Genomic DNA, 21,857 nt, shown 5'->3' with positions numbered 1-21,857 from the left:
TCCTCTCCCGACATAGGTGTTCGTTAGGGGAATTGAAGGGTGTACGAGTTCATTTGTTAGGCCCATTTCATGATCGAACATTATCTCATTTAGGGAATTTCCAGTCGGAGTATGAGGGAAATGAGTAAGTGAGTTGTAATTTTCATCCTCTAGGCCACATAAACCATCAGAGCTATGTCCACATATGTGTTGGTTAAAGTCCCCACCCCATATTATTGTTAGGTCCTCCCTTATTTTTCTTTTTAGCTCTACCAGGCTGTTGTTGATCTCAGTTAGTACACTTATGATCTCACCCTGGCTGAGATTATTATAAAAATTAACAAGGGCGATGGGATCAGTTCTGTTTATATTTAAAATAATAATTTGGTAGTTAGATGTTAATTTAACGATGTCAGTTTTTAGTAATTTAATAATGTTAGAGACAAAAATAACCAATCCGCCCTTTGCTCTTCCAGAGCTTGAAGGCAGGGCCATAGAATGAAAACTTTTAAAACCCTCAATATGGATTGGGGTGGTCACCCAGGTCTCCTGGAAGCACAAAATATTAAATTTGGTAATAAAATGTAACCACAATTTGTTGTTCATTTTGGATTTCAGGCCTGCAACGTTCCAGAAAAGTAAGCTGAGCTCAGCCCTGTCGGGTGTTATCAGCACATTGCTAAGGTCAATTGAAGTCAACTCAGGTCCGATGATGCAACAGAGAATTTGTCCACCAAAGAGGGTACTTTGCTTTATGTTTTAATTGAGTTGTTCTCCAGTGGTCCTTGTAATTAGATCTATTCCTTCTTCCATACCCTCTTTAGACAGCTTACATTTCAAGTTACGACCAGGTGGACACAATTGCTTTATGTAACTTTTTCCCTTATTCATATTCTTGTCCACTCCTGTAAAGTAAACATTCTCTGTTTGTCCCGTTTCCTGGATTTTAGGTCAGTCTACTCCCTCCATCCCGTATAGGTCTGCAAAATGATTAAAGGTGGGGACAGAAAAATTGCTTCTATGCCCTTCCAACTCCCCCTCAATTTGCATTCCCAGGAGATTATAGGATGGCTGTACTATGTGGGACGGACGGTAGAAGTAGCTCAGATCATGGGCATTGATGCCTCTCTGATCCCTTTGGAAGTATTGCTCAGTGATGAAACCAACTACTCGTTTGTCCCTGAAGTTAACGATGATGGAGTCCCCAGGTATGTCCTTAGGTCTAGGCCCCACCCAATTTGCTCTTCTTACAAACAAAACTTCTCCGTTAATGTGGCCTGGGAGGGGTCTATTCTTGCTTAACCAGAAAGTTACTTTGTTCTTTAACTCTTGGTAACTCTGTTTTGCCGTCTTTTAACTCTGGGATCCCGGTAAGCACCACAGCGTAGGGAGAAGAATCCGGGGGGAAAATGAACACAGTTTAGGGAAGATTTTACGTACGCCTCATTAGTGGACTCCCTTTCGATCGAGGAGGATTTCCTGCGTGGCTTTTCTACATTTTTGGGGCTTGTTTAGGTCGCTTTCCCCGGCCTACTTTTATTACCACCCGAATCAACCATCCCATTTACTATGGTGCTAGTCGGCTGGTTGTTATCAGTTTGGGCCACAGGGACGGGACTATCTAACACTGGCAAAGCCAATGTGGAAGTTATTGTTATCGGCGCCTTCTTAGTATTTACTAAGGATATATTATCTCCCAAGTTCCGCTCTGACTGTGATTTAAGGGCCTCAAAGTTTTCGAGAGTCGATTGTTCGAACCTATCTAGCCTTTCTCCAATTAGCCTTATTCTCTCTAGTAGTGGTAAGATTAACGACTTTACTAGTTGACCCATCTGGTTTGTGAAATCTTCAGTTAACTGTGGCAGGGGAATAGTTGGGCCTAACACCGGATTATTAGGGGGCGTTAAGTGGGGAATAGAAGGTAGTACCATTGGTGGTTGTGTGATAGGTTCAATGGTCACTACTTCATTGATAACAATGTGTGGTTCCCTTTGAAATTTTCGATATCTTCGGGCATCTTCCCTTCTGAGTCGCCCCTCCCCATTTCCTTTTGGCACTATTTGCGTTGTCTTTCCCATTTGCCTTTTTTGAAGAACATGAGGTGGCAGTGTTTGATATATCCACACTCGTGGATGGACTTAATGTGCCGGGGGAATGAGTTCTGGGCCAACCACATTTCCTAGATTACCCTCTATTTCCGTTAATCGGTTTCTAGCAATGCACCCCTCTATCTGTTTTGGCGAGGGAACTAGCATTAGGGAGCCTAATGAGGAGCGCCTGTTATACATAGGTTCGACAGAAAGTCGACGCTCTGAAAGAGCGATTTCTCGTTCGAGTACTGAGGCAGCCCTAGCTATAAATTGATCCAGTTTCCCACTTACAGTACCCCCCACCACCACTCCCCTGCCCCTTCCAGAGCGAGTTGCCATTAAACAATACAGATATGCTTGCACTACCCCAAAATGAATCTCTCAATCTCGCTCAGGACAGCAGTCTGTTATAGCCTAATTAAGGCGAAAGTGACAAGGATCTGCTTGCAAGGAAAAAAATCGCACAATATCGAGGAACAATAGCAAGTTGGTAATTATTTGGTGCTCGATAAGCCTGTAACACAAGTAACAAATATCGAAACGCACTTTAACTAGATGAAACAGTGCTGTAAATATTACAATATAAGTGTAAGATCCTAACAAAAGGCTGTTTAGTTCCTAAGTGAGGCTCAGTGGGGGTGGCCCAGCCCGGCCTCCTTTGGCCTCGGGCAGCCACAGACGGCCCTCCCTTTGCCCGGGCTTAGCCCGGTGTCGCCCGCGCGCGTCCCACGCTTCGGGGCACCAGGTGAGGCTAAGTACAGCCCTGGCGCCGCCTGATGATGCTATTGGCAGTCGCCTGGGCAGAGGCTGCTGGGATTGGTAGACCGGTCCCTCCTCGTGGACTCCAATTGCCGTTCCCCTCACGGCGTTGGCGAGATGCAGGCTGCCGTTTTACTCGCGGCGCGTGCGATGCACAGGTGAAGGAGTTCTCCCTTGTAATAATGTCCGAAATGCTGCCAGGAAGGAAATGCGTGTCCCGCGCTGCGGGGCACCAGGTGAGGCTAAGTACAGCCCTGGCGCCGCCTGATGATGCTATTGGCAGTCGCCTGGGCAGAGGCTGCTGGGATTGGTAGTCCGGTCCCTCCTCGTGGACTCCAATTGCCGTTCCCCTCACGGCGTTGGCGAGATGCAGGCTGCCGTTTTACTCGCGGCGCGTGCGATGCACAGGTGAAGGAGTTCTCCCTTGTAATAATGTTCGAAATGCTGCCAGGAAAGAAAAACGCGTCCCAGAACTAAATAAGCCCCTAATTTGCTGATTCCTGTTGTGTACCATTGTCGTATGTATGTATTATGGAATATCAGCTGCAAATATCATGACATCTGATGGGAGTATAATAGTTCAATTTAGATATTCCAAACACCTTATGGGCATTATTAAAAACCGGATAGGCACTAAGCATAGTCTTAAATTGAACTTGCTTAAAGTAGCCAAGTTTGGGTTGATGCCAGAGTCAGCCTTTTACCTTCTCTCCCAAAAGCAAGAGATATGGAGAGGGCAATCCTGAAGGGCATAAGGTACGATCTTCGTGTAGCAGTTCACAGGAGTGTTGTAATGCCACAGCCCAATAATATAATTTTAGGTTAGGGAGAGCCCAACCTCCCCTCTCCCTGGGAAGGGAGAGGAGATTAAACGCTCTCCTTGGCTGTGTATATGCCCATACAAACCGAGAAAAGATTTGCTCAAACGTGGCTAATGAATGACTATTAAAAATAAGCGGTATTGTCCGGAAAAAAAAACAAACTTAGGAATATACGTCATCTTTAAAACATTGCATCTTCCTACTATGGTTAGATGCAAATTATCAATTTTCCGAAGTGACTTCTCCATTTAAGTGGCAAGAGGGGTCACAGTTTCTGAGACTAAGGTGTCCAGGTCAGAGACTATATTGACTCCTAGATATTTCGCCTTTTCGACTATCCTATTATCTGCCTAGCTTATCTTCCGATTTACAACTATCTGCGTTTTTGATTTGTTCAGGGCATAGCCAGAGATGAATCCAAATTCCTATGCTTCTAATCCCGAGGCCCTAATAGCAGTCTCAGGCTCAGGGGTAATTATGGCCAAATCGTCAGCATAGGCCATGATTTTTGTATCCATACCAAACCTACTGACTGGCAAGATGGAAGGGTTTAGCTCAATTCTTTTTATCAGAGGGTCGATATACAGAGCGAATAACAGGGGGGAGCAAGGACACCCCTGCCTCGTCCCTCTTGTGATCTCAATCTGCTCTGTCCGTTGGCCACTGATGAGGATTTTAGCAGTGGGGTCTTGGTAAAGTGCCTGAATTGCCTGAAGTATTTTCGGGCCGAAGCCGATCTGCCGCATAACAGCCCATAAAAATTGCCAGAAGACCCGATCAAACGCCTTTTTTTGTGTCTAAGAGAATCAGCGAGATCGGGTCTCCTGACACCTCTGCGGCATCAAATAAAGTAATCGAGCGGCAGATATCCTCAGTGGTCCCTTTTTTGGGTATAAAACCATGTTGCCAATTAGAAACTATGGATTCAATGTTGATAGAAAGTCTGGTAGCAATAATTTTGGAGAACATTTTTGAGTCAGTGTTAATTAAAGTTATAGGACGATACGATGACATTTCCAGCGGTGATTTATCCTTTTTGGGAAAAATGACTATTTTGGCAGATGACCAGGACTCTGGGGGTTTAGCTCCTCCAAAAATGGATCTCACCACCTCGGTAAATATTTCTTTAATTTGCAATGAGAAAACCTTATAAAATTCTATGGGTATGTTATCAGTCCCGGCAGCTTTACCATCCGGAAGGCAGGTAAGTGCAGTTATAATCTCGCTCCACGTCGCACGTCGGGGAAATTTCTATTGCCTCACTTTGACTCTGGTTAAGTTTATAAATAGGGATGCTAGCTAAATATTCCCTTACTCTAATCTGCACATCAGAATTTGTCCCTTCGATATTTTCCGAGTAAAGTTCCTCATAATATTTCCTAAAAGCTTCCTCTATTTTTCAAGGATATGAAATTCCTACGTTATCTATATTTATTGTGTTAATAGCGTTGGCAGTTATCTGCTGTCTAGTTGCGATGGCAAGTTGATGACCAATGCGCTCTCCCAGCTCATAGAATCTTTCTTTAGAGGCTGCCCATTTCGAAGCTATTTTCTCTGTCGGCACAACGCCCATCTCTGATTTGGCCACCGTAACCACCAATTGTGCCTCATCAATTCCTAATCCGGCCTGGGTTGCACGTATTAGTTTTTTCTCCACTTCCATCATCCGCCCCTGTGTCAGACTGATTTGCACCTTCTCTTCTTTATTCTTCCTGATAGAAAATCGGAGTGTCTCACCCCTTATGCCTGCCTTAAGAGTATCCCAGACAACCATGGTGGAAGCCGACCCATTATTTATGTTCAGAAACTTGTAGCCATCTAACCATATGTTCTCGATAGTTGTTATTATATAGTAGTGCTTTTTCAAAAGTCCAGTGCGAGATTGATTCCTGGCTCCCCCACCCGTCCAAAGTTAAAATGAGGGGATCATGGTCAGACAGGAGTCGGGGGGCAATATCAATAAAGCAGTCATGAATTTAGGCAGGGGATACAAAGAAATAATCTAGTCTGGCAAATGACAAAGGGGGAGCAAAGAAAAAAGTAAAACCGAGCTGGTCCGGTTTCGAATAGGCCTAGACATCTTTTAAACCATGAGTACTAACTAAATCGAGCAGTGCTCGAAACACTTTTGGTTTCCGACCCTGATAAGCCCATACTCCTGTTGTATCCCATGTGCTAGGCAGATTTAGATTTAGGTCGCCACACAAAATTAACGGAAGCGGCCAATGGGCAAGCTCTTCGTTTACCTGATACATAACCCCTGGATCATCCAGGTTACTGGCATAAACAGAACAGATTGTAAAAACAGATTTAGAAAATAAGGTGCACCTCGCAATAACCATCTCCCTAATGCATCAACTTTAACTTGATTAACAACTAACGGTAAGGTTTTCCGAGCCAAAATCCCGACACCCTTCACCTTTGCTCCTTGTGACATTGCCCCAATAACTTTAAACCAGAGAGAATTCAGCAAGGGTCTCTGGGCCCCTTTAATGTGCGTCTCTCGGAGACATATTATGTCTGCCCCCATTAACCGTAATGTCTGTGCAGTTCTTTGTCTCTTAGATGGATCGTTCAGGCCACAGATGTTTAGAGAAACAATCTTAAGTTTATTTAGCGAACCTATTATTTAATTCTGGTATTGATCCATATCCGCCATACAACTCCACCCCCCCACACACCCTCCGACCAATCCTCTCCCTAGTCTCCCTCCCCCCCAGTCATGTTCCCCAGCCCCCTGCCACCCAAGAACTCGCTCATAAGATTCCCCTGAGCTACAATACAAAAAATAATAGAAGTTTAATTACAATCAAGCTCAGCCTGTTGCCTTTTAGACCTGTGTTAACTCAGGACCCAGTCAGACCACCCCACCCCCCCCCCCCAAAACAAATAGACAGTCAGGATAAACCTGAGTGATGGTGAGCACATGTGAGGTCCCAGCCTCCACCCCAGTTGTAGCCTCGCCAATTAGTGAGCTGGCCTGAGCGGCCCTAAAGATCCAATTAAGAACATAAGATAGAAAAATGTTATCCACACAAGGGACTAGAGCAAAAAAGTGAGCAAAACAGAGAGAAGAAGAAAAAAAAAAAGAAAGTGAAGCCAAAAAATACTAATCGTACTATAACTATAGTCCCGAATTTGAATTTTGTAAGGTTATGTATTATTCAATCTCAGACAAAGTCCAGAGATCTGCTTTTCAAGTTTTCTTCCTTCTGGATAGTTTTTTCAAATATTCTCCAGCTTTAATCTCAGACAAGAATACTCGGGTTGATCCTTCAAAAATTATTTTCAGTCTCGCCGGGTTCATCAAGTATACTTGAGCCCCCAACTGTTGTAGTGGTGTTATCAGTTGGCGGAGCCGCCACATCCGCTCAACCGTTGCATGCCCAAAGTCCGGTTTGGAGAAAAACTTTATCCCGTCTACTTCTTTAGGAGAATTAGGCCTAGCCTGATCATATACCAACTGTCTGAACAGAAAATTCCCCCAAAAAACTGGGAAAGCTCTTGGCTTGTCATTGCTAGAGTTATTACCGTCTCGTCGTGATCTCAGATTAAAAGGGAACGGATGAGCCCTTTGGATTTCATGATCCCAATTCCAACTGGACTGCGAGGGGAAGGCAGCCTGGAGAAGTTTCACTATAAATGCTCTGGGATCTGTCCCTTCGGCCCCCTCCGGTATTCCTAGAAGTCTGAGGTTGTTCCTTCGCATTCGATTTTCTTGTTCCTCTAGCTTAATCATCATGTCAGTAAGGCAAGCCTCATGGGTTGCAGATTTCTCTTTTACTTGTGCCACTTCAGTCTCCAACATCTCTGTTCTACCTTCTACCATGGCAACCCTATCTCCAATATCTGTGCATATTTTATTTAATTTTCGGATGCCGCCCTGGAGTTTTTTAGAAGCTCCTCTTGCGGCTAGACTCTCTGTTTTAGCCTCCTCTCGAAACTGTTTGATGGACTCCAAAATTGAGAGTATGGACAGTTTGTTTGTACTTGTGAAGTCCAACTGCGAACGTGCCCCTTGCTGGAGGTTGGTTGTGCCGGAGGACAGTGTCCCTTGTAAATCTGGATGGTCCCATTTCGGCTGACTGCGCTTCCTGCTTCAAGCTTTTTTCCTTTTTACTGTACTCATTGTTGAGTCGTTTTGGTCCCCTTCAGACTTACTGCTTTCGAGTGAGCTTATTGCCTCGCCGTCCGACCCTGACATAGAACCATCTGAAACAGAAAAGAAGTTCTCGGTTCCTAGGTCTGGGGTTTGAGGGTCGAAAGAGCTCTGATTCGTGATCTCAGGATTATCTCCATCTTCCGTGCCACTTTTACCTTTGCTAATGGTGCCTTTTGCGGCTCCAGAGTCAGTTACAGTTGGTGCATCGGCAGTGACAGATAAAGCGCCTTAATTTGGGGCAGCATTGCTAAATATAATGGTCTGATCACCATAGTTTGAGACTAGTGGCGTTGTTTCCTTGTTTGCTACCAGCTCTATACTGGTTTCATCTATAGTTATTTGAGCAGACTGTTGCGATGGTTGCAATAGTTGCACAGCATCTGAGGCTAAGGCAGAAGCCCCGTCAGACAGACTACTTGGCTCACTTGAGGCAGAAATACAGTCAGGAACAGGGATAAGAATGGGGGGGGTTTAACAGCAGGGAAATGTCTGGCTATCGATGGCACAGGTTCTCTTTGCCTTTAAGCATTTTCTGCCCACGTGTAGTCATTTTGCTGCTCCGTTTGACAGATGAAAAACCACCCCTCACGCTCTCTTGCTTTACCGGTGGTAGTCTCCCACCGCGGACGGCGCCGTTTTGGACAGAGTTGACAGCGTTATTGGCGTTCGGCACCCCAGGACAGCCTAGGTGTGCGGCAGTTGTAGACACGCCAGTGCGGACCCATACGCGCCAAACAAGATTAGTCCGGGTGCGTGCACCAGCGCTTCTGTGCCCACACCAAGCATGTGCGGATGTTAGCGGGGGTCGCAATTCAGCACTATCAACAGCTCGCACCCACTCATCCGTTCCGAAGTGCAGAAAGCCGTGATAATGCACAGAAAACGCAGAGTGAACGTGAGAGACGATCCACTCAAGTCAGAGTCGTGTTGTAAGTGGCGTGGAGGCTGAGAGAGGAATCACTCACACTAGCGCCATCTGCTGTCCGTTGCCGGCCCCGGTATCAGAGAAACCTAAATGTTTACAGTGTCCTGTCACCGTTCTAAGTTGAGAGATTAAGTCCCCTTCAATCCTAAGGGTCCCTAGGGTCATACTAGCCTATTAGGTACCTGCCACAGAGCTGCGTTGCAATGAGGTGTAGAGAGGCCACACCCCTTTTTACAACACTCTGCAACACAGCTCCGTGGCGCTTACTAGAGGTACCTGGTGGGCTAGTTGGCCCCCAGGGACCCTCAGTATTGACAAGGAATTAATTCCCCAACTTAAACCGCGCCAGAGGGCGTGTTTGCACACATGTGAACTCAGGCCCCGCCCCCTCCCTTCACCACTGTGCAACGCGCCCCATGGCGCGTTTTAAGTTGGGGAATAAAAGTCCCTTTGAATCCTGGGTGTCCCTGGGGTCCAACTAGCCCACCAGGTACCTCCAGTAAGCGCCATAAGGCTGCGTTGCAGAGAGGTGTAAAAAGGGGCGTGGCCTGGAGCACCTCTCTGCAACGCAGCTCTGTTGCGCTTACTGGAGGTACCTGGTGGGCTAGTTGGCCCCCAGGGACTCCTAGTATTGAAGGGGAATTAATTCCCCAATTTAAAACGCGCCACAGGGCGCGTTTGCAGAGTGTGTTTCTGAGGGGGCGGGGCCTAGGGACGATCGCGTCTTTTAAAAAAAAAAAAGAAAATTACTTTTTTGGGCCCTGGGGACCCCATCCCCCAGGGACTGACCCCCAAATATAATTTTTTTCAACTTTTTTACGACGCAGCCCCTTCCCATAGCCAATACCGGGCCCTGGGGACCCCATCCTTCGGGGCATGGCCAAATAATTTTTTTTTATGGAGGGTGGCTGCAAGGGAGGCCACTTCAAGGCCTCGGGGATGGGGTCCCGGCCTTTAAAAAAAATATATATATATATTTATTTTTTGTTAATGGGGAGGGGGCTGCGTGGCCCCCCTCCCGGGCCACTGGTTGCACCGGGGACCCCATCCCCAGGGCTGGCCCTCACCGTTGGGGACCGTGGGGGGGTCCTTAATCCCCCCACGGTCCTGCCAGCTCCCCACCTCCTGCGGGAGCCGGCATTGCTTTTTCATATGGGGAGCAGCTAACATGCTGCTCCCCATATGGAAAAGCAATCTTCTTTGCTTCATTGAAGCGAGAGCAGGTTTCTCTGCTCTTGCTTCAATGAAGCAAAGCAGTTTGCAATGGCAGGGTGGGAGCCGCGAGGCTCCCACCCTGCCATTGCAAACAGCAGTGACCCGGGCGTGGGCACCCCGGGACACTGCAGGAGCCGGCCCTGGGAAATGGCGGTCCCCAGGGCCTGTACAAGGCTCCAGGAAGGTGGCCACGCGGCTCCCCTCCCACATTTGTAAGAAGCCCCAGGGGTGGCGGTCCCCGGGGCTGCGGGGGGGGGCCTGTGAGCCCCCCGCATATATTAAATTAGAGCCCTGGGGATGGCGGTCCCCACGGCTGGGGAGCCTCAGAGCCCCCCAGTTAATACTTTTAAGCCCCAGGGGGTGGCGGTCCCCAGGGCTGGGGGAGCCTAAGAGGCCCCCCACCCATTTGAAACAAGCCCCGGGGGGGTGGCTGTCCCCGGGGCTGCGGGGGGACCCTGTAAGCCCCCGCATATATTAAGTAAGAGCCCCGGGGGTGCCGGTCCACGGGGCAGTGTGGGGGATTGGGACCCCCCCACACTATTTTTTTCATAATGCCCCTGGGCTTTGGCCCCCGTGGGCAAATTACCATATTTACCACAGGAGGCCGCGTTTCCTACGCGCAGCTCGCGATTTAAAAAAAAAATTGGGGCCCTGAGCAGGCCTAGGGGGTGTCTACCCTGCCCCCTTTCCACGTTTTGCGGCGTTTGTTTTGGGTTTCTTGTGCCTCAGTTCTACCGAGGCACAAGATAGCTGCCAATACTTCCTGGTTTTGACTGTTGACAGACAATTAAAATACAGCTCGTGCACGGCAGGGTGCGCGCAGGCTGCGCTTAGGGTACGCGGATATGTACGCGGATCCACCGCACCCATAGATATATAAATTACTTTAACTGTCATTTTCTAAGGAACTACTGAACGGATTTGCACCAAATGAGCAAAAGGCACAAGTCTGAACCAAGGACTATCTCTTTGCCAAATTTGGTGTAATTCCGTTCAGCAGTTCAGGCTGTAGCTGCGGCTAAAGGTCCTATGGGAAATTGCATGTGGAAAACGCTTTTTGGGACCCCCCTTTTTTCTCGGCCCCCGCTTGATGAATCATCGTGAAACTTTCTGGATAGGAGCAGACCGGAGCTGGCCAAAAGTTTGGAAAATTTCGCGAAGATTCATCAATCGGCGCCAAAGTTATTCCAAATAGAATGTTGCGGATTTCCTATGTATAATAGGTCCTAAATATATGTATATATATTCTCGTGATCAAGGGGTTGTCCCCGAAACACGTTGGGTCTTGACATTTTGCTGAATAAACACCGCTTTTCTCAACAACTGTGCTGTTTTTAGATCCAGGAGGCAGCGCCTGGGAAATATATATATATATATATATATATATATATATATATATATATATATATATATATATATATATATATATATATATATACATACATATATATCCACCGCCACTGACATTGGATGAATAAAGCGAGCTGTTTCCCTGAACTTGTCTCTGGCCTCTGATTTCTTGTGAAGGAAATTGTTTGCCATATATTCTGCGTCTGCCGGAAGATGCAGTACAGTTGGCCCTGCTACTCCAAGAGCCCAAGCTAATTCAGGCAACCCTGCTGCTTGCAGCATCTACATGATCGAGTTATCGATATAGCGGAAGGCCACCAGGACCCTCAGGCGGACGTGGGAAGACGGAGATAGTTCATCTCGACAGGACGAGTTGCCTCGCATTTGGCATTCCCTTCCCATTCACCTACCTGAGGCAATCGGTTGTAGCAGTGCGAGGGGGCAAAGGGGAACATCCGTGGACTTCATTCGGATGGATGGTTCCTTTCACTACCCGCCGGCAGCTTGCACGAATTGATGGTTCTGACACTCCTCCCCCATACCATCAACCCAGTTTTTGCCGCTACAGTGCATTCTGGGCAGTGCAGTTCCTAGAACTCAGTGGGAACCGGCACAGGTGTGCCTACAGCAACAGAAAGAGGAGTCTTGGTTGCAAGCACTTATTGGACAGCAGGCGGGGACTAGAAGTGAAAGACATTTGCAGTTGTGAGGGGCTGACAAAGGCTAACCCGCCGAAATGCATCCGCCGCCACTGACATTGGATGAATAAAGCGAGCTGTTTCCCTGAACCTGCCTCTGGCCTCTGATTTCTTGCGAAGGAAATTGTTTGCCATATATATACATATACATATATATATGAGAGGGTTTTGTTCCGCCCAGAGTTTGCAAGGCTAGAGTGGTCACAGATGGCTTACGATATTTAGGGATCTATGCCACCGCTGACCCAGTAGCGGTTTTTGATCAAAATGTGGCCCCCTTACTGCGTCACTTACAAGTGGACGTTAAACATTGGAAGACTTTGCCAATCACATTATTGGGAAGAGCAGCACTCTATAAAATGATGGCCTTACCGCAACGCTGTTTCCTGTTCCGAACAAATATTTTCAGACACTGGAATCAGAAGTCCCAACTTTCCTCCTTAACAAGGGCTCTCCTCACATCTCATTGGCAAAGTTGATGAAAAGTTGGTAACAGATAGAAAAGACAGCTAAGCTGACTGCTCAATAACGGTAAAATTAAAATTAAAAATAAAAAGACAGTAATATGACACCCATATCAACCCGTGATTCCCACCCACCTTACTCTAGAAAAACCATGTATTCAAAATGAAACCCAAACTAACCCTCTCCCTCTACAATACAACTGTTACATAACATGCTGCTCGAACTAATGCAAAATAATTCATGTGAAGTCACCTATTGATTCTCCCAATTCCACCATAGAATAAACCGAACTCACCCTTGAAACACTTGACATCCACCTCCCCCTGTCCCCTCCAGTCTAAACTCCCCAGTTACCATAAAAAGCCGCAACGGTCAGCTTAACCTCCTTGTTCTTTTTGCTCCATTTTCCATTAAGATGTTCACTAGTCTGGCAAAAGATCAGTCCGTTGTTTAAACTGAGCCCACCCACATACTCCCAACCAATCTCAATACATTGGCAATTAGCTCAAGCCTCGTGACCTATTCCACCTATGAGTTTTGGCATATGTTTTCACAGCTGAAGCACTGTCATAGGAGGAATAGGTCACAAGGAGTCAGCTTAGCTGTCTTTTTTATCTGTTACAGAGACCCCTGACGAAGAGCCTTTCAGGCTCGAAATGCATTTGGTATAAGTTAAAGAACCTACTTTGATGTAAGATTGACCTTTACATGTCACTGTAAAAAACCTGGATTGGTATGCAGGAGACATAAGAAAAAGTTGAATAAAGAATGAAGGAAAATCTTACTGTCTCCGTAGTGATTACATAAGCTTGGAAGAAGCAAGAAATATGGCACAGCTTAATTAAATGAACACAGTGTATAAAAAGGATAATGCAGGAGTAATTGACTCATTGTGAGGGAAGATTTCCCACACCGCAGTGCGACAGTGGGTGCACGAGTGATGTGCCTGATGTAGTATACTTTTAGAAAGTTGGCATTTTTTTATCCTAACCATTTGGTGCTTGCTGCCAGTGTCCTGAGTTACATGGTGCTGCTGCTAGGCTTTGTGTAATCCCCCCAGACAGTTAGACAACAGAGCTTAGGTGTGAGCAGAATGGTTGGGGGCTTAGTTGTTCTCTGCCCCACTTGAAACCTCAAAGACGCTTTCCTACAGCATGCACACAAAAACATCTAACTATAACCAGATGTGGGGGTAATCTAGAAGATTCCCCCACTTCAAAGGCTGGCACCAGTTATTAATACTTGGGACTCTTGAACCAACTCATCAGTACATTCCTGGACCTGCGGAGGACATCAGAAGGACTGTCTTGGACCCCCAGAGGACTGCCCTGCTGCTTGAGGCCTGCCTTGTGCCTCAGAGAACTGCCCTGCTGTTCAAGGACTGTCTTTGACCCTCCCTCTGGACTGCCCTGCTACTTTAATTTAATTTAATTGTGGGTTTATATAGCGCTAGAATCGACTCCCGGAGGAATATCTCCGCGCTTCGACCGCTGGGGAACCCGTCCTGGCTCACCCTGAGAGATGGTCCCTAATGGGTATCTCTAAGGTGCGACCAAGCATCCCCGGCGGTCTGGGGCGGCCGTTGTGAAGATGAGGCAAGCTAATGCCCAGAGTTGCCGAGTGTGGTCCCTGACTGGAGTATGCACCGAGGCGAGAATTATCGAGCCCGCTGACCCTGGTCCACGACCCTGCCGCGTCGGGAATCGAACCCTGGTCCCGGGCCGTCCTCTGCTTACGGGTCTGCCGCCTCTAACCAGTGAGCCACACCACTAGGCCTGCCTTGTACCCAGAAAAGCCTACCTTTTTGCTTGAATCCTAGTCTGCCAGAGTTACTCCAAGTGCTAGTCGGCTGGCCTTCTGTGTGAGCTACAGGAACATAACAAGCTTCTGAGACCTTGAAACCTGCACCTGTCTTCTGCTGGAGTTAGTTCTAACCCCCTCCAAGTGATGCCTCTCCAGTTCTGGACCCTTGGTGGTGGTGGTGAAGAAGCTGCTACAGACTAGCCATAAAGGTTGGGACTTAAAAACATTTTCACCAAAAAGTGGCTTGAGAACAGACAGAAGACCAGGACCGACCTGCATGCCAATCCGCCCGACTCCACTGTAGCTCTTGCTCCGTTCTTCTCTGCAGCAGCAAATCCTGTTCAGTGGGACCCCTCAGTGTCCTTGTGCTGCCCTTATCAGCTACAGCCTGCAGCTGTGTCCTGTCAGAGATTTTTGACTTCCAAAAAAGTAACAAAGTCCGAAAGTAGAAATCTTTGCCACAACTTCGACCAGGGCTCCCCGATGACGAATCCTACTCTTTGGACACCCCCAGCTACCTTGCCCTGCTGGATTTTAACGTTTCTTCTTAATTCATTTTAAGTCTAAAGGTAAGCAGAAACCTGGCCCATTCCACCTAGTGTAGGCGAACCGCGGTCCATCGCGGTTGGCCTTAACTTTTGACTTTGCACAGGTCTACCACGACCAGATACCCACAGTTCGTGCTTTGATCTTGTAGGCAATATTTTTCTCAAAAACCATTAAAGTTCATAATTCTGGTTCTACATATTGCATTGAAATTGTTTTGGAGTCATTTTACTTAGTAAATTGTACTCTATTTTTATTAATTGGAGTGGGATTCTTTTTTTCAAGGCTCGCATCCCTGTACATGTGGCTACTAGGCTTCACTCTGCAGTGCAGCAGCCTTCGCAGTATAGCAGGGGTGTTAACCTATCTTGCACAGCTACATTGGATCCCAGGATAGTGTTTACCCCGGCCGGGCTAGCAGGTCGAACAAGGCACAGATCATGACTAGGTCAATGCATGCAGTTGCAGCCCTGGTTGAACAGGTTTATACAACACAGCAGAGCCTGCCCTCACCAGTCCGGTACAGGGAGTTGCAGCCCCAAACAAGACCGTACAGACATTGCATAAAATGCTTAAAATCGTTTTTTTTTTTTAAAACAAGCGTAGAACTGTAAACACAAAGTCATTCTAAACTAAGCAAACTGGCAACCATAATTGTACTTATATGCAAAAACCCACACATACAGTAATACACACTGATATGCCCACTGACACTTGACAAAGACAGACAAAGATAGTGTAGGGTTTGTTATAATTAAGTCGATTAATTCCAGACCGTGCCGGCAATATTTTGTTTGTCATTGTGATAAAGTTGCTAAGTGTCATGATCCGCTGCCTGCACTTACCTCTTCACACTAAACCTGCTCAAAAGTGTAAACCTCCAAACTGCCTGACGGCACACGCATTCAGAAGCAGGAAAGTCTGGCAGGGTGCATGGAGAGTTAGCACCTCCTGAAGAGAGGATTCAATTTGTTGCTGTACAGGAGGAATACATCGCTCAGCCATGGAAACATGCTTCGGTGATGCCCTTCCTGAAAAAACTCAATTTGGACCCGTTTAATTGGTCTAATAGCAGGCCAGTATCTGTGCTTCCCATTATGGCTAAAATTATGGAAAAGCAGGTCAAGATATAATTCTCTACTTTCTAGGGACCCATCTCCTGGTACAACCCTCATAGGCAGGGTTAAGAGCAGGTCACAGCACAGAATCCTCCTCCTAGGAGTCTCAGAACATCTAAGAAGGCTTATGCGTTCTCAGCACCACTGATACTGAAAAGACTAGCCAATCTGTGGTTACAAGATTCAGCCCCATCATCTCTCATCAGCCCGGCAAAACAGGTGATAGCCCAGATCTTTTGACTGGGTTGAATGTGTGACATTGATCCACATTCGGTCCATCACCTGTTTTGTTTGCAATTGCCACCATAAGTGTGCTGGGGATGCTCAGACGTGGGTCCCAGGCACTCCACACCACTGGAGTCAAGCTAGCCGGGCTGATGAGAGGTGTTACCTCGAAACCGGTCCGGTCCTCGGATGCTTGATTCCGTTCTGGGAAGGACATGGCTTTTGTAGTTCGGACTGGACTGTTCCCATGGGGCACAGGGTCAGAGCTGATTTGCATATCGCCATTGTCTAACCCAGGGTGGTGTGGAGTGCAAAAAAACGATGGATTTGGGCCCAGATCTTTTGACTGGGTTGAATGTGTGACATTGATCCACATTCGGTCCATCACCTGTTTTGTTTGCAACGGTCGAGTTCAAGAGTCATCCAGCCACACACCGAGGCTCTTGATTTTGGACTTCGGAACTGGGAGGGGGCAAGCACAAAGGCCAGGACAGTGTGGTGGTTAGCTTGGCAGTGTTGCCCACATACATGATTTCGGTTTTTTCTCTGTTCAGTTTAGGACAGGAGTGTAGCATCCAGGTGGCGAATTTTCCCAGGCAGAGCTCCAGGACTGCAGGGTCAGTCCGCGGATGATTTAGAGATATCACCAGCTGGGTGTCATCGACGTAGGTGGCCACTTTGATCCCATACAGCTGGATGACCTCAACCAGTGGCCTCATATATACATTAAATAACATTTGATTCAGGTAGGATCCCTGAGGCACACCATAGTTCAAAGGAAGAGGGCTGGAAGTGGATTCCCCCACAAAGACCTGAAAAGTTCTGCCACTAAGAAATGATTGGATCCAGGAAATAGCATTTCCTGCTACCCCGGCTCTCCTTAGCCGTTCAATGAGAACATTGAAGTTGACCATATTGAAGGCCGCGCTGAGGTCTCGGAGGATGATGGCCACCACTCCTCCCTGATCCACTATCCTCCTAGCTTCCTCAACCACCACCGTCAGAGCAGATTCCGGGCCGTGTTGTGGGCGGAAACCCGTCTGGGATTGATGAAGTAGCTCATGGGTTTCTAGGAAGGCTGATAGGGTAGAGTTTATATATTTTTCTAAGATCTTACTAAGGTAGGAGGGATATGGGCCAGTAGTTGCTCAGTACTTCAGGGTCCAGGCTGGGCTTTTTCAGTAATGCTTTAATCATAGCATGCTTCCATACCGGTGGCAAGAGTCCGTTGGTAATGGACTTATTAAGCACCTCCTGGATGACAAGTAGAATCAAATCTCTGCCCTTGGATAAGATGTGCGGAGGGGCGGGGTCTAGGGGAGATCCAGATTTTATTTTGACACATTTTTTTTTAGCAAGAGTCTCCATGTCCAAGAGGGGAAATTTCTCCAAGGTAGGGGTGGCTGCTACCACTGCCCATTGCTCCTGTGGCCCAACTACTTCCGTCAAAGTGATATCTAGATCACTTGGTAGTGGGAATACAGGAAGAGTCTTATAAATGGCTTGTATTTTTTCCTGACAGTAACTCACCAGTTCATTACTCTGTCCCTTAGATGAGTTTCTGGAAGTATCATGTGAAGTGGGCTCCACAAGAGATTTAATAATTCGGAAGATTTCTTTGGGTGAGTTTGATGCTGCCTTAATTTTGTCCTCATAATAAAATGACTGTGCTCTTTTGATTTCTGCTTTATAGCTTCTCTGTAAGAGTTTTTAGCGCTTTCACTAAAATCCTTCCTCCTGCTTCTCTCTAGTTGTTTGCACTTTTATTTAAGCAATCTAAGCTGAGGTGAGTACCATGGGGAGGTATTTTCTCTCATCCTAGATTTGTGTTTTTTTCAGAATGACTTTATCCAGTTTGGATACCAACCAACAGTCAAATGTCTTAGCTGCAGAGGAGATATCTGCCTCAAAATTAGGTTTAGAGTTTATAAGTTGTGTTGACCATGCCTCAGCGGAAAGTTTGGACCATGGGCGGGCTTCTGTTGAACTATGTTCCTTGGATTCTCAGTGAGAGGGTGATTTTAGAGAGAAGGGGATCATTAAATGATCGGTCCCTGCACACCACCCCCCTCCCCTCAAGTTTTCTTTCCCTATTCTCAGGACTTGCAGTTTGTTAGCTGTGCTTGGCCATAGAATTCTCTATTTGATAAGTTCATGTGAGTTCTCATTATACACATATGCGGATGACACCCAAAAATTAGTGTCAGTTTCTGCAGACCCAAACAAGGTAGCATCTCAGTTCAGTGCAAGCATCACAGACATAGCTAAATGGCTAGCCCAGAATGTTTTTTAAACTCAACTCTAAAAAACTGAGGTACTGCAGTTTGGTAACAGCAATGCCTTATGGAACAATTTTTGGTGGCTGCAAAACCTGGGATCTCGGCCACCTAGAGTGCAAAAAGCAAGAAATCTAGGTGCGGAGTTCGACAACGAACTGACTTTTAACTACCTCTACAATCAGGTAGCATCCTCTTGTTTATTAATGCAAAGGATTCTAAACAAACGAATCTTGCCATATCTCCCTCTCGTTCTCAGGAAAACAGTGATCTTGGCACTGTTCATCTCAAAGATTGATTATTGTAATGCTTCCTGGTGAGAGCCGAATCTAGAGTCTTGAAACAACTACATACTCTCCAAAATACAGCCGCCAGAGTTTTACTAAACCTCCCCAAATTCTATTCAGTTTCAAAATCCATTAGAGAACTCCATTGGCTCCCTGTCAGGGCACAAGTTCAATTCAAGTCTTTATGCTGGATTCATAAGGGACTACATCAAAATCGTCCAAGTTTTCTCCACGATTCTTTCAAATGGTACCAACCTAAAAGAATTCTATGGTCAAGCACAGCTAACAAACTGCAAGTCCCGAGAATAGGGAAAGAATACTTGAGGGGAGGGGGGTGGTGTGTGGGGGTAGGGAAATGATCCTACTCCGCGTCTAAATGGTGTAATGAGTTACCTGACCATCTTAGGTATGTATGTATGTATTCCACATTTATAGAGCGCACTGCAACCCCACGGGCATCCTGGCGCATAAAAGGTCTCAGCCCACCCTTTTGAGATTCAGAAAGGAGTTGAAAACCTGGCTTTTTAACATAGGCCAGGCCCCATAGGAAATCAATTAACCGCCAATGCACTGTTAAGGTTTTGGGGAGACTAGCGCCAAGATGCCAATTGGCATCAGAGCGCTCTAGAAGTCCTTAAAAAATCAAATTAATAAAAAGGTATGCTGATAATCTCGTTCTCTAGATTCATAGCCTTTTCTTACCTTCAGTAACTCCACATCCTGCTGCTGACACTTTGATTCGATCTCTGCGATCAAGCTCTTGAGAACAGATTGCTGTTCTTCCAAATTGGTCACTGTCTCCTTGATTTTCTGCAAACTCTTCTTCTTTTCATCCTCCAGGCTTCTAAGGTGACAAGATTTCTCTTTTTTCAAAAATGTCTGCAGCTTTGCAAACTCATTAGTGATTCTCGCTCTCTGGCTCTTGAACTTGGCCTGCAACATAAAAATTAATCACATATTCACAATGCCGCAACCTCAGAAACAAGTGATGAATTTATCAATCGACTATGATCCAGATCCTATATGACACAGGTTTTCTTATCGCTCAACATGTGACTTAGGGCAGTCATGTATGTCACACCACAGAAAATGATTTACAGTAGTAGATCAGAAGGCAGAGCACGTTGTTCGTTCCTTCGCATGGTCCTTTCCTACACTACTATTTAATGCTTTGGTGGAAGAGCGGTGGGGTTTTATTGTGTAAGAAAAGAAGTGAATTGAATGACTGTCTTTCAAGCTTTGGTAGAAATGTGTGTGGGCAAACTGTAATTCTGTCACAGCACTGACCATTTATCATGAACTTCACTGTCACAATGGAGATCAGAGATTCATTTTAAGGTGCAGTATAACTTGGTGAAGAGGTTCTTCAAGTTGAGAGATGCTGCATCATTGCTGTAGGACATACATTAAGCCCCAAGCTGAAGTCTCTGCTCCACAAGAAGCCAGTGGAAGGGGGAAGGCCCAGGTCTGGAGTCAGCAGACATCTCGAAAGAGAAATGTGCATCATGGGCAGTATATGGATGCGTTTTTGGGGAGGCCTAAAAGTGCAATGGAAGAGAGACTGTTGGTCACAAGCAATCATAGCTGTCTGTTAATGGGAAAGGAGAGAATAGTTTTGTGACTGCACATAGTGAAGGAAAGGTCTGTGTAAATGACAATCCTACGATTTGAAACTGGAGGAGCTAGATAGTGGTTTTGAGTACAATAACGAGGATGAAGGAATTCTTGAAAGCTTTCCTATTTACTCAACCTCTTTCTCCTACATACTAAAATATAGGCAATTCTGGTTCATTCTTCAAGAGTAGAAATATTGGAAAATTAATCTTTTCTGGCTGTAGGACATTTCGTTATAATCAGCATACTTGAAGCTTCAGTTCACTGCTCTTTGCACAGCCTTTAAAATACAAAATAAACACTTGCATGAAAAATAAATATGGCTGCAGACGAATTTTTATATATTCCCCCCCCCCCCCCCCCCAAGTACTCACAGCCTTCCAGAGTGTGTGTGAGAGAGAGAGAGAGAGAGAGAGAACACCCAGGATCAGCTTGCAAGAATTCCTTCAGTTTCCATACTGAGGCTTAACTCTTTGCCAGGCGGAGCTTCATTTCCTCTTTCAAGCTTACATCCCACTCCTTCCCATGCACCATCTTCAGTCTTGCCCTTGTGAGGAGCAACCCAGGCAGTGCCACGTCTACTCTCCCCTTGTCCCTCACTGATGCTTTCCAATATAAGTGAAAGTCAAAGTGGAGTTGGAGCATCTTACATAGCTGCTTGTCACTGCCTGTTGCACTACTGGAAGACAAAGTTTGCATGCCTACAACTTGTAGGTCTCTGTCTCTCTAGCTTTCTCAATGCCAGGGCGGGCTACTACAAGTATTTTAGGGATGGGGCCGCTGAAGTTCACCAATAACAGTGATCATGATTGTGGGCAAGTCAGGACCTTACAGATGGCCACATTTAATTTGAGAAAAGCACTGAGGGGGCCTTCTCCTAAAGAAAACAAGCATTTGCAATGCAATAGGTCTCCCATTTACGAGAGTTTGAGCTATTGGCATTGTAAATGACAATGCCTTTTATTTTTGTTATCGTTTTTAAAACATAAATAAAAGGCATTGTAATTTACAATGCCAATAGCTTGCACTCGTGTAAATGCGAAACCTATTGCATTGCAAATGCTTGTTTTTTTTAAGGTAGGTGGGTTCAAATAAAGGACGCTACTTACACTGTAGCTAATAGGCCCAGATGTTTGATGAACTTTTATCTATAAATAGTTTGACGATGTTACATTAGAATGTATGTAATGCACCGGATGGGGGGGGGGGTACGAAACCAAAGCACCATGACGTCGTAGGTATGCATTGTATTTGCATTTTACTGTTCACTATCTTCATGCATAGTACTTCGGTTGTCCTATGGCATCTATGTGTTGCTTATTTAAGCCTGTTCCGTTTTTGCGTTCTAGTAGTCAGTTTTTGCGTTCTGGTAGTTGTAGGTTTGAAATTCCTGTTAGAAAGCAGTGCATTAAAGTGCATTAAAGTGACATATTTCAGATGGGGTGGTGGGGGAAGGGAGGGGGTTGGTACCTGTACTACTGCAGTGTTAGTGCAGGCACTGTACAAGTACCAGAATGCAAAGAG

The 21,857-nt window shown here is 46.1% G+C and overlaps 1 protein-coding gene across 1 annotated transcript in view; it reads right to left on the bottom strand.

The window, feature by feature from the left end:
• The window catches only part of LOC147717653 (E3 ubiquitin-protein ligase TRIM39-like), a 235,451-nt gene that overhangs the window by 172,139 nt on the left and 41,455 nt on the right, over positions 1 to 21,857 (bottom strand). Inside the window, exon 3 of the mRNA XM_086924439.1 lies at positions 19,422 to 19,652. Within this exon, the coding sequence (XP_086780565.1) occupies positions 19,422 to 19,652 (231 nt within the window). The remainder of the gene's footprint in view (positions 1 to 19,421; positions 19,653 to 21,857) is intronic.

The sequence above is a fragment of the Lissotriton vulgaris genome, chromosome 5, assembly GCF_964263255.1.
Source record: "Lissotriton vulgaris chromosome 5, aLisVul1.2, whole genome shotgun sequence".
NCBI lineage: Eukaryota > Metazoa > Chordata > Amphibia > Caudata > Salamandridae > Lissotriton > Lissotriton vulgaris.
The sequence above is the reverse complement of the archived record's forward strand: the minus strand, read 5'-3'. Positions and strand labels throughout refer to the sequence as shown.